The following is an 18,568-nucleotide window of genomic DNA, read 5'->3' on the forward strand; positions in this document are numbered from 1 at the left end:
ATGCAGGAACAGTACAAGAAACTCTCAGCTATCAAAACTGAAGTTATGAATTTCCTTACATTCTAATAGAGAAAAGATGTGAACTGTGCCTTTGAACGGCACCGGGAAGTTCATAATTTCAGCTGGCACCAATCTCAAGCAAATATCTTATGAGGGAAAGTCATAAAAACTTGGTGAGTTATCTTGTTATGTAACACTTGGCAGAATAATTGCATTTCTTTGCTTGTTCGGAATTACATGTGTGAACAGGAAAATAATTTAGCTGAAAATATAAAGAAATTAAAACAATTCTCTGAAGTACAATACTATAGTCAAACATAATTTCCTTGTGGTAAAAATCATAAACAAGACTGAAACCACAAAATATGTCAGTGGTCACAGTAAAATGATGATTTGGAGACTAACACTAACCTGGTAGGAAGAGGGGGCTCACAGGTATGTTAGGGACATTAGAAGATGTGGAGGTGTCTTGTAAGGGCTAATCTGAAAGGACATCAGAAATAGCGTGGCCAGCAGGGACAGGGAAGTGATCTTACCCCTGTACTCAGCACTGGTGAGGCCGCGCCTCGACTACTGTGTTCAGTTTTGGGCCCCTCACTACAAAAAGGACATTGAATTACTCGAGTGTGTCCAGAGAAGGGCAACGAAGCTGGTGAAGGGTCTGGAGCACATGTCGTACGAGGAGCGGCTGAGGGAACTGGGGTTGTTTAGTCTGGAGAAGAGGAGGCTGAGGGGAGACCTCATCGCCCTCTACAACTACCTGAAAGGAGGTTGCAGAGAGCTGGGGATGACTCTCTTTAACCAAGTAACAAGCAATAGGACAAGAGGGAATGGCCTCAAGTTGCGCCAGGGAAGGATTAGACTGGATATTAGGAAGCATTTCTTTACAGAACGGGTTGTTAGGCATTGGAATGGGCTGCCCAGGGAGGTGGTGGAGTCCCCATCCCTGGATGTGTTTAAGAGTTGGGTCGACATAGCGCTTAGGGACATGATGTAGTTGGGAACTGTCAATGTTAATGGTTGGACTAGATGATCTTCAAGGTCTTTTCCAACACAGACGATTCTGTGATTCTGTGACATCTAAACAGAACTGGAGAACAGGGTGATTAATAAAGGGTGAGAAGCTTGGTGTGGCACCTGAGGCAGTTACAGCACCTGACAGGAACAAACCTGATGTTGCCAAGACATGAGAAGGAAGATTAAATAGGCCAGTACCCCTTAGGAAAGCACTGTTTTTTAAGAAGAATTGCTTTTTGAACCTCTTTGCTTTACTTCAGCTGTTCCAAGCAGTATATGGGTCTAATGTGAGTCTTAGCACCCTGATCATACAATATCTACGTGGAGGAAACCCCAGTCATGTGATTTTTTTTATGATGTGTAATCAACACATTTAGGATTCTTATCCACTGCTATTATTACTTGACTCTCAACTGACTGATAGTCAGTAACTGACTGTTCTCTGTCACTGTCATTATGCTTGCAATTCCAAATCTATATTTTCTGACTTCTATACTGGTCTTGATATAAAATGTAGCAAAAAACTATTTAAAAAAATATTTAAAATATGTTAAATATTTGAAATGACAAGGGATGTAGCCAAGCCACTGTACACTATGTGTGAGTGAAAGTATTTACTGGAAGTCTTTTCTGATCTCATATTCAATATATCTTGAATTCATTAGGTAAGAGAAGCATCTTGGTATTCATAAGAACTTCCATGGGCAGAAATCTGTCATCTCTGCGCAATTAATCTTATCAGATATTATTTTCTACCTATTATCTGTTGACAGATACACCAGAAGTTATTCTGAACAGCAGCAGGATTCTTCTATGAGACATCCATGCTTTCATCATGATAATTTTCATTCAGGTGTGTGAAACTCTATGTCTTGTGTAATAGCACATAATGAATAGGAAGCTTGGTGTTTTCTATGAAAAGCTGAAGCATAGAGAGACTTTTTTTTTCAGATGGTGTTGTTTAAAACAATATTACAAATTTGTAAAAAAATACTTACTTAGAAGAAGAATTTTAAGAAGGAAGAGTATAACAGAATACAGAAACAGAGAAAAATGATGGTACACAAATCTCACATATACAGAAACAGGAATGTGACTAAGAACAAACACTTTTTGAATTAATTGATCAAATCCAAGAATGAAATTATAAGATTTCTAATCGGTTTGTAGAAAGGTCAAGCAATATTGAAATAATAAGTTAGCATGCCTACAAAATTACTTTCTTTGCTTTCCAAAATTACGTGTTACCAATCTCTGGGCTTTAACTGTCTCTGCTGTTTCACAGAGTTGTGCTTTATCCAGAAGGTGGCTGCATTTCATGTGAGTCATTCATCCCTACAGTGCCTGACTATTTTTTCACTGTACGTCTCCCCTGTTCAACTGTGCCTAGGAGTAAATTAGGCAGTTTCAAGACTACAACTCTTCTGCACTGCAATGTTTATTTCAGGAAAACACTGTGTTATAACAACACAAAATGTAGTTTAAATACAATAATTATTCAGTAAATATGCTTCTCCACTAAGACAGAAAGTCCCCAGGAAAACTCTTTCTGGCTATCTCACTGCTTTGGGTGAATATCTTTTCCTGTCTAGAGCAAATCATTGCTAAATGATGTGCTTGGGAGGACAAACAAGCTTTTGGAAAAGTGCATCTCTTGACAAAAATATATCCTAACTGTGTCTCTCTGACCTCCAAAAATTAAGATTTATAGCTGAAAGAGAAGCTCATACAGCCCACTGGTTATTTATACCCCTACAGTGTTTTCCTTTAAATTGACAATAGCACCTTTTCTAAAACTGGTCTTCCATATTAATGGGAGCACTATGCACTTTGATTTTGGTAGTGCTGTTTGCAGATGTCTGTCAGAGTCAGAGTTAAATTTATGGGATTAAAGTCCAGATGAATCTAGCTCCTCAGTACTTATCTCCAGAGATTTCATAAATTGAGAGTTCTCCAGAGACAGGTTTTTTTGTTGTTGACACAGTTTTTACAAAACGAATTCAGAGCAGGTATAAAATACTACCAAAACAGAATGACCTGATTTTGTGTTCAGATTTCTTTCTGTTGCTGAGGAGTGGCAATGTAAAAGCTGACTGCTTGGTTTATTGAGTGTTCCTCAAAAGAAGGCAGTAGTAAGCGGTTAATCAACCAGTCAGAGGGTATTTTATCTGAAGATCAAGATGTAGGTTGTCATCATCAGACAAGAATCTTTCATAATATATTCCTGAGAGCTGGCAATACTCATTGTTTCAAAAGACATGTGACTATCTTTGTCTCTACTATCTTTGTCTTCAAAACTGGAAAGTGGAAGCATTCTTGCTGACGTTAATTCCCCTATTACTGCTTCCCCTTACCATTTCTGACAGTTGTCTAGTTAATGAAATCTCCACAGTATTGCCTATTTTTAAAATCTCAATCCATGCCCTGTCATGACAGTCTTATTTATGCCTTAGGAGCGTTTCCTGATCAGTTCAGAGCTCTTTGATTAAGATCAGGTAATCTCAATTGAAAGAGTCAGCAGACATTTCTGGTGTATGCCCTTCAATTCCACGTTTTAGCCTTACCAAATGCTTGCTTTCTTAATTTTGGCTGGCCCATGTCAAGTAGTCATATTGTTGACTATCTCTCATCATTTTATTTCCTGATCTTTTTAATTGTTGAGATCATCATTGTAAGTTGAAATTCAATTTACTGATGCAGATTTCTGTATGCTAAAAATCTGCTTCAGAAGTCTTATATCTTAGAAGTGCTCATCCTCCAAGTCTTTTCCAGAATGAATCAGGAGTTATTGTACTGGAAGTTGCATCAGTGTAAAACTGAAAGCAGGCCTGAAAGTGTACATGAAACCAGTATCAAGCTCCTTGTACTTACTGGTAAATTATTTTCTACGTCTGGTGTTTCTGCAGTCACTCCGTGATTGGATGTCAGTGTCCACAACTCCTGGCCCTTACAGCTCAAGATTTATTAAGCTTACTCTCTATAATATGCCTCTCTATAATGTGCCCAGGTGGCCATAAAGGCCAATGGCAGCCTGGCTTGTGTCAGAAATAGCGTGGCCAGCAGGGACAGGGAAGTGATGTTACCCCCATACTCAGCACTGGTGAGGCCACACCTTGACTACTGTGTTCAGTTTTGGGCCCCTCACTACAAGAAGGACATTGAATTACTCGAGCATGTCCAGAAAAGGGCAGCGAAACTGATGAAGGGTCTGGAGCACATGTCGTACGAGGAGCGGCTGAGGGAACTGGGGTTGTTTAGTCTGGAGAAGAGGAGGCTGAGGGGAGACCTCATCGCCCTCTACAACTACCTGAAAGGAGGTTTCAGAGAGCTGGGGATGAGTCTCTTTAACCAAGTAACAAGCAATAGGACAAGAGGGAATGGCCTCAAGTTGTGCCAGGGAAGGTTTAGACTGGATATTAGGAAACATTTCTTTACAGAACGGGTTGTTAGGCATTGGAATGGGCTGCCCAGGGAGGTGGTGGAGTCCCCATCCCTGGATGTGTTTAAGAGTCGGGTCGACATAGCGCTGAGGGATATGGTGTAGTTGGGAACTGTCAGTGCTAGGTTAACGGTTGGACTAGATGATCTTCAAGGTCTTTTCCAACCTTGATGATTCTGTGATTCTGTAATAACAAGCCATCCAAGAGCAGTAAAAATTAATGATCTTCAATAGAAAATGGTTAAATTAATTATTCACCAGTTTCCAAAGGACCATAATTGCATTTCCATTCTCCATGGAGCTCGCCGATCATCTTGCTGAGGGACTGGGGTGCTCAGTGGCAGGGAGGTTACAAGTACAGATGTTTGTGTGGGTGCTCGGGAGAGAGGGAGTAGCGGGGACTACCAGGGGTGGCTAGGGTGGCTATATGGGTGAGGGTGAGGGCAAAGGTTTAGATGTTTTGTGGCTCTGAAAAGTGCTGGGATGGCTAGGTTTGCTGCAATAAGAATGAAGGGATATGTGGAAGGAGCAACTACCGCTGTCTTTCATCTGCGCAAAATTTCTGTAGTTAGTTTGGGAGAGAAATTCTCTAGGACTTGTGGGTACACTGATGGAAATACAGCTTCCTTGACAGGGCACTTCTATCTTTTTACCACTAAAAACTGATTAAGCACCTGCTTCTGCTTTTGGCTACTTCTCTGCTTAAGCTGAGGTGAGACAGACAAACAGCTTGTTGCCAGCATCTTGTCTTCTCAGCAGTTGCTAATGGGCTTGCTCTAATGAACTACAGCTTGACATGCAAGGCAAGGATGACACACCGGCCAAATACGCACACTGTGAAATGCCTTTAAACCTCGAATACTGCTCTCAGGGGAAGGGCAAAGAAAATCGTCAAAAGAAAACGTATCAGTGACTGGAGGCTTGGACTTTTGCTTTTCAATATCACGTTTTCCTGCAGAGTACAGGAAACAATCATTTGCACAACAAAGAAGAAATGCAAATCCCCTAGTCTCACTGTAATTTGTTTGTACAGTTCTGAAGTACAACAGAGTTGTGATTGCCATATGGGATGCCTTAGGGAAACTATAAAAAGAATATAAATAATAACAAAACCCCGTATGCAAGATAAGTTGGCATACAAGGCATTTCCCCTGGACTTTATAGTCCTCATAATCTTTACTTACAGTGTTATGAGGTATTGTGGCACTCTGTACTTTTCCAGGTGATTAATCTTGGCTTTATATACTTTAGAACACTCTGACATCATGTACATTTTAATTTTCCTTGGGCATATTAAAAGTACTGTAACAGAAATACAACTCCAGCTAATTTCCTCATGAGTTGCATTCCAAGCCTGTTGGATTTATAGGAATAAATGGGTATTCCGTGACTATGGTGTGATTCTGTCAATCAGAGGAAGAGAAGATTAAACATTCATGGCTACTGAAAGGCAATTTCCTTCAATTGTTCATCATGCCTCCATTCTTAACTTTCCCTGTAGGATTTCCTCTTGCTCTAAACTTCAGAAAAGTTTTTGTTTTTCTTGAATTTTTTTATGGTACTAGTAAACTGATGAAGGGGGCCATAATGATCAAATATTTGTTGTTTTGCTTCACATTACTCATTTACCTATGGTGTGACTCAGAAAGCCAATTTTTACTATCTTAAGCCATTTGCCTGGAAAAATTAAAGAATTCTCAATCTGTTCATCTATCAAACAAATACAGTCATGAAAATTAAGCAGTAAATATAACTAAATCAAACACAAATGGTATCTGTGGTGGCATATGATTCCTCAAAGACTATTTTTTTTGTGGCTAGCCTGGTAGAACAGTTATAGATCTGGAAAAAATAATGAAGTAATCCAGGTATAATGCATTAGACTGGGAAAAAATCCTGTTATAAAGTGGCTCTGAATTATTTTTTTTTAGCATTGGAATCTGTAGAAGAATTAGGTTTAGTGGCAGCCTTACTAAAAGCATATCAACAGTAAAGATTTTGTTCTTACCATCCTTCTATTCTCATTTTTGGAAGATATTTCAGATATACAGAAGATAGAAATACCCTCTAAATGCTTATCTTCCCGTGATGCACCTATTTTGATATCTCAGTGTGTGTAGGGATATTTTCATTAGCAACAATGTGTTTGGATTAGGCTCCTCTCTAACACATGTAATGAAATGACAGCAGGGAACTGTTTCTGCTAAAATGAATAAAAAAATGGGTTCCAGAAACATACCTTGAATCCATTCTGCTATGTTTCTTGGTATGCCTAACTGTGTGACAAAATGAAGACCATGTCAATGGTAAATCCTAGTTTGCATCTCAGCAAAAAGATTACAGATGATAGGCTCTGCCCACCTAGGGACAGCAACACTGCAAAGGTACTGAACATCCACACAGATCCACAGATGCACAAGCCCATGTGCAAATGGTGGCACATAGGAATACTTTTTCCTGTTCTAATGCAATGCTGCATGATGAGTCAAGTCCATTAAATTCCATGTGACAACTTGGGACAAATATAATTCTGCTCCTAAACAGTTCATCCACTGTGAAAGTAAATGAGACACATGCTGCTCACAACAGCAAACTGATGTCTGTGAAAGAGAAGTGTCTCTCAGTATGAACAAATACAGATATCTCTGTGAACATTATTTGTCAATGAAATTAAAAATTTTTGACCACCTTAGGATGTGGGAAAAATTGATTCAATTTCATACCATCGTTTTAACAGCAGATAGGACAGAAAAAAACAGCAAGAGATTATTTTTTTATCTAGTGCTGATAGCTGTGTGCAAAATATACAGCTCAACTGCAGAGCTCTATCAGTTACTACAAAAGTGTTAAAATACGATTTTGTTGTCATACTGAATTGTGTTTGGGTGTTGTTTCTTTTTCTCCCCTTACTTGATCCCTTTCTTAATGGGCAGTAGAAAGAATAGGATGATAATCTGAATTAAGGTGATGAGTGTACTAAATGTCATGCTTCAGTACTGCAGGTCTCAGGAGGTTCAGGGGAGCAGAACTGGGTAGAAAGACTCTGAAATCTATTGTCCTGTCCTTTTACCTCTAGCATCATAGCTGAAGACAAAGAAATACTCTACTCTGAGGACATAATGGCAAATCTCTTTCTTAGATTGTAAATTTGTGCAAAACTTGCAAATTAGGCCATTGGATAAAAATTTTCCACCCTTTGGAAAACATATTGGAAAATTTCATTTTAATCTGCTGAAAGAGAAGTGGTTCACAGGATGCATTTGTAGGAGAACAGAGAACCAAGAAGGATTTTTTGGCTTGCTGTCTCCAGTTCTCTGTCCCTATGAGCAATCATGTCATTTAATCCTCTTTAGTAATTTAGCAAGCTTCAACTTGAAAGTTGAAGCTAGTAAGTTTATGCCTCCATTTAATCTAATTAATTCCATACTGCTAGCTCCACATGGACCACCACAAAATATCATGCAAGGTGTTAGATACGAAACAGCAAGAGAGGAAGTTCCTGACTTTCTGCTAGCCCTGAAGAGCTCATCATTGCCCCCTCCCGCTTTCACTTCCTTGTGTTCCCAAGGGTGACCCCCACTACCCTGGTGTGCAGCTGTACCCACAGAAGCCCCATCATGTCAACTCTCAGCACCATACTCCCTAGCTATTACTTGGCTGTGGGAATAGAGCGCAGAGATGCTAAACTGGCTTTTGCCCACACAACTTACCACTATTGCTTCCAGCAGGATGCATTGCCCCTTTAAACATTAAGTATTTGAGATATATAAACCTGACTCAAACAATTTTTTTTTCTCTCTGACCTTAAGATTAACCAGTGCTGAAATGCATTAACATAAGATATATATTGCTGCGTACCCTTTTTTAATTCCCTCCTGCACACTTTCCCACACACATATAAATAAACAAGCACAGTCTTCAATATCACAAATATCATGAAAAAGATCAGTAATCTGAAAGCGTGTGGCTGGCAGAAGGGGGGGGCTCTCCTCTGCCTCTTTTCATGTCTCTCAGTTATCTTTCACCAGACTACGTAAGACTTCCATGTTAGGGAAAAATTATGGTTTCAGAGTTTTGAGTTGAATATTGGATCGAAAAATGTTATACATGTTCCATTAAATACAAAGTGTGTTCACATTCTGCACAGTGGCGTTATCTTCCCAATCATGTACTGGTACATAATTAGCAATAGGGGACCTTCTTTTTATGTTATGTCCTTAGGATTTCACACCTCCTAAAAATATTGAATGTCTGAAATCCTCATTTGTTTCCTACCCACAATTCTTTCTCTGAAAAATCTGGAGAAAAAATACTAACATCTAATACACTCCTGGAAACTAAGGGCTTTTCTGAGATGACGATGTTACTGCAGCCATATTTCTTTTCATTCATAGTAGGCATAATATATCAAAAGGTGTATTTGGATAGAACCAGCATGTGGACGTAGGCAGGTAAACTGAAAAAATCTGCTGTTTGATCTTGAAGAGGGTTGAAGTGAATCATCAAAAGCAGTAAATTCAAGCTGTAGTTTCTCTGTGTTTTGTCACATTATGAGCAGCATTTAAAATGGATAGTTTGATGGGAGACGGAAACATTTTTCTTCACTGGTCAAAGAACAAAAATTCCAGAGTTTTTCTCCATGCATCCGGAGAGCTGTAAAACTAACCAAGGACAAATATGAGGCTGCTGAAATACGAAACAATTAAAGGAAATCCCAGCCTAAATCATAATCTCCAGATGGAAAGTGTAAAAAAAAAGTTTCATTGGATGCTCATTCTATGCTTTTTCATTCTTTTTTTTTCAGTGAACCCTGCTTACATTTAAAATAAAAAGATTTTGTGGGTTCACACAGGATATACCTATGTTTTCTCAAGAAATGCCAGTAACAATAAACAACTGAAATACTGAAAAGTAGTTTTCAGCCAGTTGCTTTAAAATTCTGACATGATGTTCCTCCTTTGCTCCTAGTGACAGTGGTATGACCCTTCTGTCTGGCAGTGATTGACAGTAGCTAAGATCTAGGTTCAATTTGTAGGGCTTATTGATCATACTCAAATGTCATCACCATGAGCCCTGGCCAGCTGAAAAAATGGCCTCAACTAAATTAATCTCTACACACCCAGTAAAGTATCTCAGTAAATTAATTTCCACGCAACCAGTAAAGTTAAACAGAAAACATCTAGCTGATCAGGGGTTTACTGGAGGGCAAAGAAAAAGAGAAGAATCAAAATATGTCAATGGAGAAAGCATAAATGCCTGAGAGAAAGTAACTGCCACTCCCAGAGCAGGCTGGCAATGGTGCGAAGTCCTCCCTCCATGGCTGGACATGGCCAAGGAGGCAGGTAGTCACCTGCCAGGACTACCTCATGTACCTATGGTTTGGTTGCCCATGATTTTTCTAATACATGATGATACCCTTGACATATATTTTCCCTGAAAGTTCTTCTCTTTCTTCAGGGTTAAGGCTTGTGCTGTTGTAAATTCAAAGCACCCCCCCTCGTTTAATCAATACATTCAAAACTTTTAAGGACAGAATTCAGTTCCTCTTTTCAAGAGGGAGTAAAAGACTACCCATTTCATTGGACATGAACTCACTTACATCAGCAATGTATTTGACAGCTCGTCCTCTATGTACCTCTGTGTCTCACCAGCCAGAAGTGACAGTGTGTTATACTTGCCAGTGTAATGAATGGTGATGAGCATTTTTATCCATGAGGGTACCTTGAGTTATGACCATTTTATTTTCAGGAAAAGATACTTCTCAAAAGAGAAAAATGAAAGAACTAATGGGGTTACTAAGAAAATAAATTTTTGCAATACTCAGAAATAAAGTGAAGAGAAACAAAGTTTGTCTAATATTTGAAATAATAAACTAAGACAAAGTTTATGACCTATCAACCTGCTTTAGCTTTTCAGTGAAGAAAGTTCCATTTTAATTATGACATCTCAAGATTTGATATTCTCTACCTATTTTAGATAAGTTCTGTTGTACAAACTTGCAATTCTTTCTTTTTCTTGCAAGAGTAAATAGTGGAAAGAGAGTTTGAAACTGATCTGAGAGAGCCTCCTGCTTAGCAAGTCATTGTAAGCCCACATCACCTTGATTAATTTAAAACTTTATTTGCAGCAACTCACTGATAAACATTACAGGTGTATGGCCCAGATAACACTTTTGGTGGTCCAGCTTCTCTGATCTGCTGCTGCTGACAGTTGCCCATGTCAGCTGTTTGTTTCTGAGGAAAACAAGAGAACTCCCATTGGAATACACTGTTCAGAGAGAAACTGTCATGCTTCTTCTCACTGCTGTTGAATTTTTCACAAAGCATTGAGGTTCATATTTCATACACCTGATAATATGGAAGATTTAATTATCTGTACAAGTGTCCATGTCTGAACTCAGCTGCTTTTCAACTAAAGTCAGTCTTTAATTCTGTTTTACAATGATCATCTCAATAGATTCATTCAGTAAACTAAAATAATTAAATTTCTTCATTTTATAGTTTACAGTAATTCAGTTCTGTTGTATTTCCATCTACTCAGAGCACAGGACTAACCCTAGTCATAGAATTCTTTAATTTATATATTTTTATCATCTGTTCTGGTATCTGTGTCCCAACCAAACTAAATAATCCCAGCATTTCTTATCAAGTTGTATCCTGTTCACAGACATCTGAAAATCTGATCTTTTTAATTCAGGTGCTTAACTCGGTATTTGGCTATGTCATTTTAAGCATTGGCTTTGAAAGCCACCAGTCTTCTATTAACCATCAGAGTATCTTCACCCAGTATTTTTAAAAATCTGTTTCATGCAAAAAAGTCCCAAACAAAACAAAACAAAATAAGATTAAACATTAAAATTATGTCAGATAAAAATCTTAAGATTGGGATATTCCTAAATTTGGGGGACTCCTGATATTCATTATGAAAAATAGATGTAGCTGATTCTGGTTTTTTTTTTTTTAACAATGGGCAAAACAATACCTCATATAACTCTTCAGAGAACAGAGGCTTGACATTCACAGCAGAATGTTTATGGATAGCCATTAAGCGCAATATATGTAAGAAGAAAATAGTTAAAATCAGGTCCTACAGAATGTATCACATAAATACAAAATCATATATTTTATTGATCCCCATACTTTCTCTATTAATTCTGGCTCTGTGTTATTAAATATCTTGGCTATTTTCTCTTGTGGGGGTGTTATTGCTTTGTTATATTTAGCAGCAGTACCTACAAATTCCAACAGGGAATTAACACTGCATTGTATCAAAACTGTCCAAACAATTAGCTCAAAGCCTGTTTGTGTTCCAGAGAACTCGTATTTTAGAATGGGGTGTGGAAAGGAAAAGAATTGGCAAAGGAAATTTGAAGTACACTCATTAAAATATTAATGCCTACAGTTACACTGTCAGGCCCAGCCAGTTCCTCAAACCAGCCAAGGAACAACAACGAATACTTAACAATCCTCATACTCTAAATTAATATGCTAATGTAATGGTGTTTATTAAAAGCCTATTGACACATTTCTTCCTTATTGAAAATCTGCACAGAATACAAGTGCTTTTGAATGTTTAAGGAAAGTCTTCAACACAGAAAATCATTAAAGGAAAGAGAAAGGAATTTTCATCTCTCTATCTCTGGACATTTTGGGGTTCAAAAAGTTTCAGAGACGGAGGAGATTTGGTATTGTTCTGAGTCAATTTGCTCTGGCTGAGGAAATGACGAGAAGGAAACTGTTTCCCTGTCTCGGGAACCATGTGGTGTTCCAAGATAAGGCGAGCACTTGCTAATTCGAGTCCACAAGCAGGAAGCATGATACATCCATTTCCTTTCAGGCAAACAACACAGTTCACTGGCAGCACAAAAGCATTGCTTTTACTGCTAAATCTCAAACGTTCAGAAACCCATTGCTCCTCTGTGGACATACCATTCTATATTTGTTATTTGGATGTTATGGATAGAAACAGTACTTACTCTCCAATCACATGGCCACCAAAGTTTTGGGGTAAGCATTTTGTTTCATTTTCCTAGAATATTGTTAAAGTAGATGCTGAGATTCACTGGTGATTGCCTTAAAAAATACATGTAGATACTTTCAAGCTTCATGTTGAAAGCAAAAAGTAATAAATAGATTTTGTATTTCTTGCAGTGCAAAAGATTGTTTTCCAAATGTTTCTTTGTCAAAGTTTTATCATGATTTTAAACTAATCAAGACAACAGGATTTGCCAGGGCAGAATTGATTGTTTGACAAAGTTCATTACCGAAGTCAGTTGAAAAGGTGTCTATTGACTTCAGTATGTTTCAGATCAGGTAGACATTCTCAGCCATTTAATGGATGTACCTACACAGGAGACATGATCTGTTTCATCGTCTAATGAAAAAGAGATAACAAAACTAAATGTGTTGCAACCTTTGGAATAAACTCTTACTTTTCTAAAATTAAAAATTATTTGTAATTTGTTGTGGTGCCTCATGATCAGATTTTCCTTACTTTTTCCTCAACGTATATTTTGATTATTATCCATTAAGACTGTTTTCTTTCACCCAAACCTGGGAATGGCTCATTAACTGAAACACATAGAGTGTGAAGTGGAAGTATATGTTACACTGAAATTCACTCAAGGTAATTAGATTCAGTGACTTGATCCTAAAAGATTCTGTACAACAGCTGTGGAGAACATTTCCCCTCAAAAAGCTCTACTGCTTGCTATGTTTAACATTAACAATTATTAAGCATTTAGTATTAGCATGAATCATATGATCTTTTTTTGTCTATTATTGCTATTGAGAAATGACCCCTCCAAGAATCTGTGCACTATCTAAAACTAAAAAGTAAGATTCATTATCAAAATAGGACTTTTTTGCATAGAAGTGCCCTGGGAAAAGAGTGGAAAATAACTATACAAAAAGATTTAAATAAGATCCTTCATTTCTTTAGCATAAGAAACAAGAATCTGTCAAATGCCATCCACATGTTTCCTGCAGTGACATATATTTTCCTACTGGGAGACCATGAACAGCTCACTTCATTTTTGTGTCTTGGGCTAAAGAGTAGAATAATGATACTGGACATCTTTGAGATTACAGATCTCACAAATTTATAGATTAACTGAGGAAAAAATATTGTTGTTACTCTTCAGAGTCTCTTGTTTTCTGGAGGTTGTCTGCTGGACTCTGAAGAATAACTATCATTTTTGTACAGTGGAACTACATGTAATTCTAAAATGGCTCTTTCAGAACAAAAATGAAAGTGCTTTCATCAACATGTACTTTAAGAATCCTTGTATAAAAGGTGCTGCCCTTTGTAACTGCAGATTCTGAGGTAAATTATTGCTTCGCTGTCATGGAAACATACACAAGAAACAGCAAAGTTATATGAACCTCTAAGAATTCATTAACCACACTGCTCAGACTGTGGGCAACGTGTTCTTCATCTTCATGAAGAGTCAAAAAAAGCGCCTAAGAAATGTCCTTTTAAATTCCACAGCATATTGCATGAGGCTGGCCCTGCTGGTGCTGGTGTTACTCTGTCGTTCCATTTAAGGTACTTCTCCAGGTGTGCCAAACCCCAGTCCTTCAATATTAAGAGCTGCTTTTGATAACAGAGAGCAGGACACACGCGAGCTGTCTGTTGCTGACAGGGCCAGCATCTCCTTTCACCAGCATTGCCCACCTGGCTTGCCAGGCACTGATACTATACCCAGCCCTGATTGCCTCCAACTTGCTCATGCTCTGACAACAGATGAACCTCACAGCTTGAGGTTTTTTGAGGATCTTGCATGGTCCTGGGAAGGGAAGATGCCTCAGGTTTTTCATATTTTTCTGTTAGATTTTAGAAGAGTTAACAACATTTCCTCTTCCTGTCCTGTAGGCATATCGTATGTTGTAGACTGGGGAGGGACACTATATAGTTTGTGTCAAAAGACAATGACTGACACAAGCTCACTGAGAGGAAACTTCACTTAAAATGATAGAAGTGTATTTTCTGACATCCATGGAGATACATGACCTGAGATAAACATAAAACTACACATAATAGAGATAAATAAAATGGAGTTCTTTATTAAATGAGAATGCAGTACTTGAACCTGTGATTTTTCAGGACATGGCTTACAGGGTGTTTCAGTTTTTTTAAGCCACCCACTATGTAGTACTGTGAGTGTGAATACATTACCAAGATGCCAATCATTTTCCATGCATGTGTGACTTCTCAGCAACTCCCATGGACTCAGCCAAAGTGTAAACTTCAACATGTCTGCAAAGGTTTGCTGAGAGGGACAAACTGAGAAAAAAAGAAATGCTGTAAAAATTGTTAAAGCAACTATTCATAATGATATTTAATCTCTTACAGTTTTATAAACTGTCTATTCTCTAACAACTGGTTCCCTACTCTGGAAAATATGCAGGCATCCTTTTTTCTAAAGCTGTCCAGTTTCCAATGGTAACTTCACACAATAGCACCTTAAAAGTGACTCTAAGAATTTTAAAACAATGAATAAACTAAACTGGCCTCTGCATATTTATGTGTGAGCACATATAAATCTTTACAACTACTCCAGGCTAGAGAAAATGTGCATAAATAAATCTGTGTAGATAAAAACAACATATACACACCTTGATACAAGTCATGCTGTATCAATTACATAAGTAGTCTAAAACATCTCTCAATATTCATGCAAAGACCTTAACAAATAATAATAATACAAAAAAAAAAAATTAGCACACTTTCTTGTAAGCTCAGTGTAGAGTCAGTGACAGCCTGGAGAGTTGATAACTTGTGTAGCTGCAGATCTTGCAGGAATTCTTTTGAATTCAGTCTTCACCATCATCATTCTGCAGTATCTTTGAAATGCTAAATTATGCAGCAGAGTAAAACAGAAGAAGAAAACCTGTAGTTTTGCTGGCCTAAAATAAATTCTAATGAAAAGAAAAAAAAAAAAAAAGTAATATTAACCTCCTCTTCTAGTTTAAGATCATGTGTTTTATCGTAGTGGTCCTGGCCCTGTCAGCAAATATCCTCTGTGTAGTGTGTCACAAGCATAAAATGGGGATTCTGATTCTCACTTTGCTGGAGCTGTTCCCTACTACAGATGTTGCGCAGAGCCTTTGTAGTTATATGTGCCTGTTTCAGACAAGTTTTCTGAGCTGCTGCAAGGATGCAGGAGCTCATCTCTTTCAGGTACCATCTTCTGTGAAGCTATGTAACCTTCAGTTACCCTCCTGTGCAGTGGGAATACATAGTATGGTACTTTGGCAGAGGTAGGAAGAGAAGCACTTAAAGATAGCCTCTGCTGAACTTCAGCACCGTTGGTATCACATGGGACTGTAGACAGAGAATCTGGATTATTTTTTTTTATTGGTAGTTTCTAAAGGAGGTTTGGCAATAGCTGAGTGAGAAATTCGGGGTTTGGTACCCATCCATCAACTACTAATCTCATTTTTTACTGTTTTAATATAGTCTTTATTGAGTTAATTTTGATTTGTAAGTTAACAGAGGGAGCAAGGATGCTTCCATTTTAACCAGGAGTGCATTTCTTGTAATTCCTAAAAGCATTTTCAGTCGCATACAATTAAATACAATAAATGGCTTAGAGATAATCCTATTTCTCCAGTGCAGATAGTAATATGCTTTCAGATCAGGAAATTGAATTTAAATAGTACATTTGATCAATATAGCAGCAGCAGAGACAAAAAGTGTAAGCAGATATTAATCAACACAAACTTAGATCCCTAGACAATCCTTCAGTCTTGTTTTACTCAAGCATCTATCTAAAAATGCAACATTAAAATTTAATACCTTAAAAACATTAAGGACAATTTTTCTTTTCTTGATTCAGAATCCAGGGTGTTATTTGTCCAGTGTGTGGAAACAATGCCATATATCAGCTGGCTTCCAGCATTTTAAGATTGCAAACTGCCTTGCACTAATACTCCAAGTATAATCACTTGACTTTATAAGCTACAAATAAACTCAAGGTTTTAAATATATTGTCAAATTTTGCCTTGTCTCTCCCTCAACCCACTGGTCTTCTCATTAAATGTCTTTTTTTGCTTGAAAGAAGTCAGACTATATACTGTGCTGGAGAAGATGGTCATTAGGGATGAGCATATTCTAACGTCTGACACTGTTGTGGTATCATGTTACTGGTGTAGCAATAATGGTGGTTAAGGACTTTGAGTTATTCTCTTTATGAACGTATGAAGGGCAGCACTGACATGAACAGTAACACATCCACCAAGCACAGGCAAGTCTAATCTAGTCAGCCATGGGACCTGATTTCTCTTCTTGGATCCTTCATGTGTGGTAGCCATGGCAGAGTAGAAGGAACAGCAGCAAATCCAGCCCAGTTCTTTGCAAGTGAGAAAAGAAGCATTTGGCTACCTGTGTGGTGACCAGGTTAAGCATGTTGACTTCTACTCTGGTGACTGTGTCAATGCATTTCCAGCATACCCACTGGGTGGTCTCTCCTCATTCCCTCTGCTCCTCTTCACACACTTTGTACCCTTTCAGTCTAGCTTTAGCAGCAGCAAATAAAGACTTTGGGAGCTGCCTCAGCTGTCATGCTGGAGATGTGGAGACACAAAGGTTACAATCTGGAACCAGCTGTGGAGCACTGGACAGCAAATGTGGCAGTGGTAGCTTCTATGAGGCTACTACTCTTCCTAGTTTGATGGCTGGAAAACACCAGTATAAACCAGAGTACCCCAGAGGATCTTTATCCTGGTAGACTGGGCATTGCTAATAGGGCAGATGGCTTAATTAAGGTGAAGATGCAATTCTTTTGCTGGCAGGTAGGAGGAAGAAAGAATAGAGCCTCTTGTAGATGCTTTACACCACTGGAGATTTTTTTTCTTAGTAGAGAAAACATTCAGAGTTGAAGTGGAACGAAGTAGGAGGAAAACACAACAAAATTAGAGCCTTGGATCCAGGTGCAGTATCAACCTCAAGGATGCATTTCCTGAATTGCTATTTTTCTTCTCTTCCATTCCCTTTTCTGCCTTTTCAAAATTTCCCCCTGGCGTGCATATTCTTCCTGGTATTTTAATTCATGACAATCAGCCAAAATGGAGCAAGGTGATTGAAGACACTGCATCAGCTGGAATTTTTTCTTGCAGTTGATCTCTTTTGTCACTGTGTTTTGGAAAACCCTAGTGATTTTAAAAGTGCAATACTTGGCAGTGTATCACACAACATAAGGAGCTTATAGCACGAGGAATACATGTCTTCACAGGAGATATAATCTCTTTCTGCAGAGTCTTTGGGTTAGATCACTGATGCCTGTAAAAGTTTGGAAATAGGATGTGAGCAAGCGAACCTCTTTCTTTTGAAATCACTCTGATGGAGTCAGACAACTTCAGACATTACATACTCCTGTTGTTAGAAGCAGCCCCAATTGGAGAACAGAGAGAGGGAGAGGCAAAATGCTTTCTTCCAACCTATGGTGCAGTACTGCTCTAGTGTTTTAGGGACTAATTCCTTCCAGTGCTTATCCAAAGTTGTAGGACATTGTCCCCTTTAGAAATTAGGATAGAGCCTTTTAGTGCACAAATATGAGTATTGCTAGGACCCCAAACACTACACTATTTTTATGACTAAGTAAGCTATTCTCCATTCATAATACTACTGGACACAATAAATGAAAACTGCATTCCAGTGATAACTGACTTTGTCAATTTTGAATTACTTCATTGCCTTTTTGCATGTAGTTAAAATGATATATAAACAATAGATAAAATTACCCAATATGAATAAAAATTAAAAACAAGCCAAATTCCTTAATACATGGTGATTGAGAGGGAAAGGAGCAGAATGGTCCCAGCAAGTATCATCAGAGTAAGGCATGATCCATATTGATTTGGTGAAAGAATATATCTGAGTTCCAGAAGCCTGTACTAATACTTCTCCCATGTCACAGATGGCCATATATATAAAATGCAGTCTTCACATTGAATCTGCATCTTCCCATCTGGCATACACTGACTACATCTACAGTGACAACTTTCCTGCTCAGACTTCCCAGAGTGCTTTACCATGCACTATCTTAATAAGTCTGTTTGGATTTCAGAGTCTGGCTTCTGGCTCATCAGGGATACTGATCCATCACTCAGG

The 18,568-nt window shown here is 38.2% G+C and overlaps 1 protein-coding gene across 2 annotated transcripts in view; it reads left to right on the plus strand.

Annotated features, from left to right (window-relative positions):
- The first annotated feature begins 12,269 nt into the window (after nt 1-12,269).
- MYCT1 (MYC target 1) overlaps nt 12,270-18,568 on the plus strand; it is a 28,541-nt gene continuing 22,242 nt past the window's right edge. Inside the window, exon 1 of one of the 2 annotated variants that reach the window (XM_074818789.1) lies at nt 12,270-12,462. In XM_074818789.1, the coding sequence (XP_074674890.1) occupies nt 12,270-12,462 (193 nt within the window). The remainder of the gene's footprint in view (nt 12,463-18,568) is intronic. The other variant, XM_074818790.1, reaches the window with a different exon arrangement.

This window comes from Strix aluco, chromosome 3 (genome assembly GCF_031877795.1).
Source record: "Strix aluco isolate bStrAlu1 chromosome 3, bStrAlu1.hap1, whole genome shotgun sequence".
NCBI lineage: Eukaryota > Metazoa > Chordata > Aves > Strigiformes > Strigidae > Strix > Strix aluco.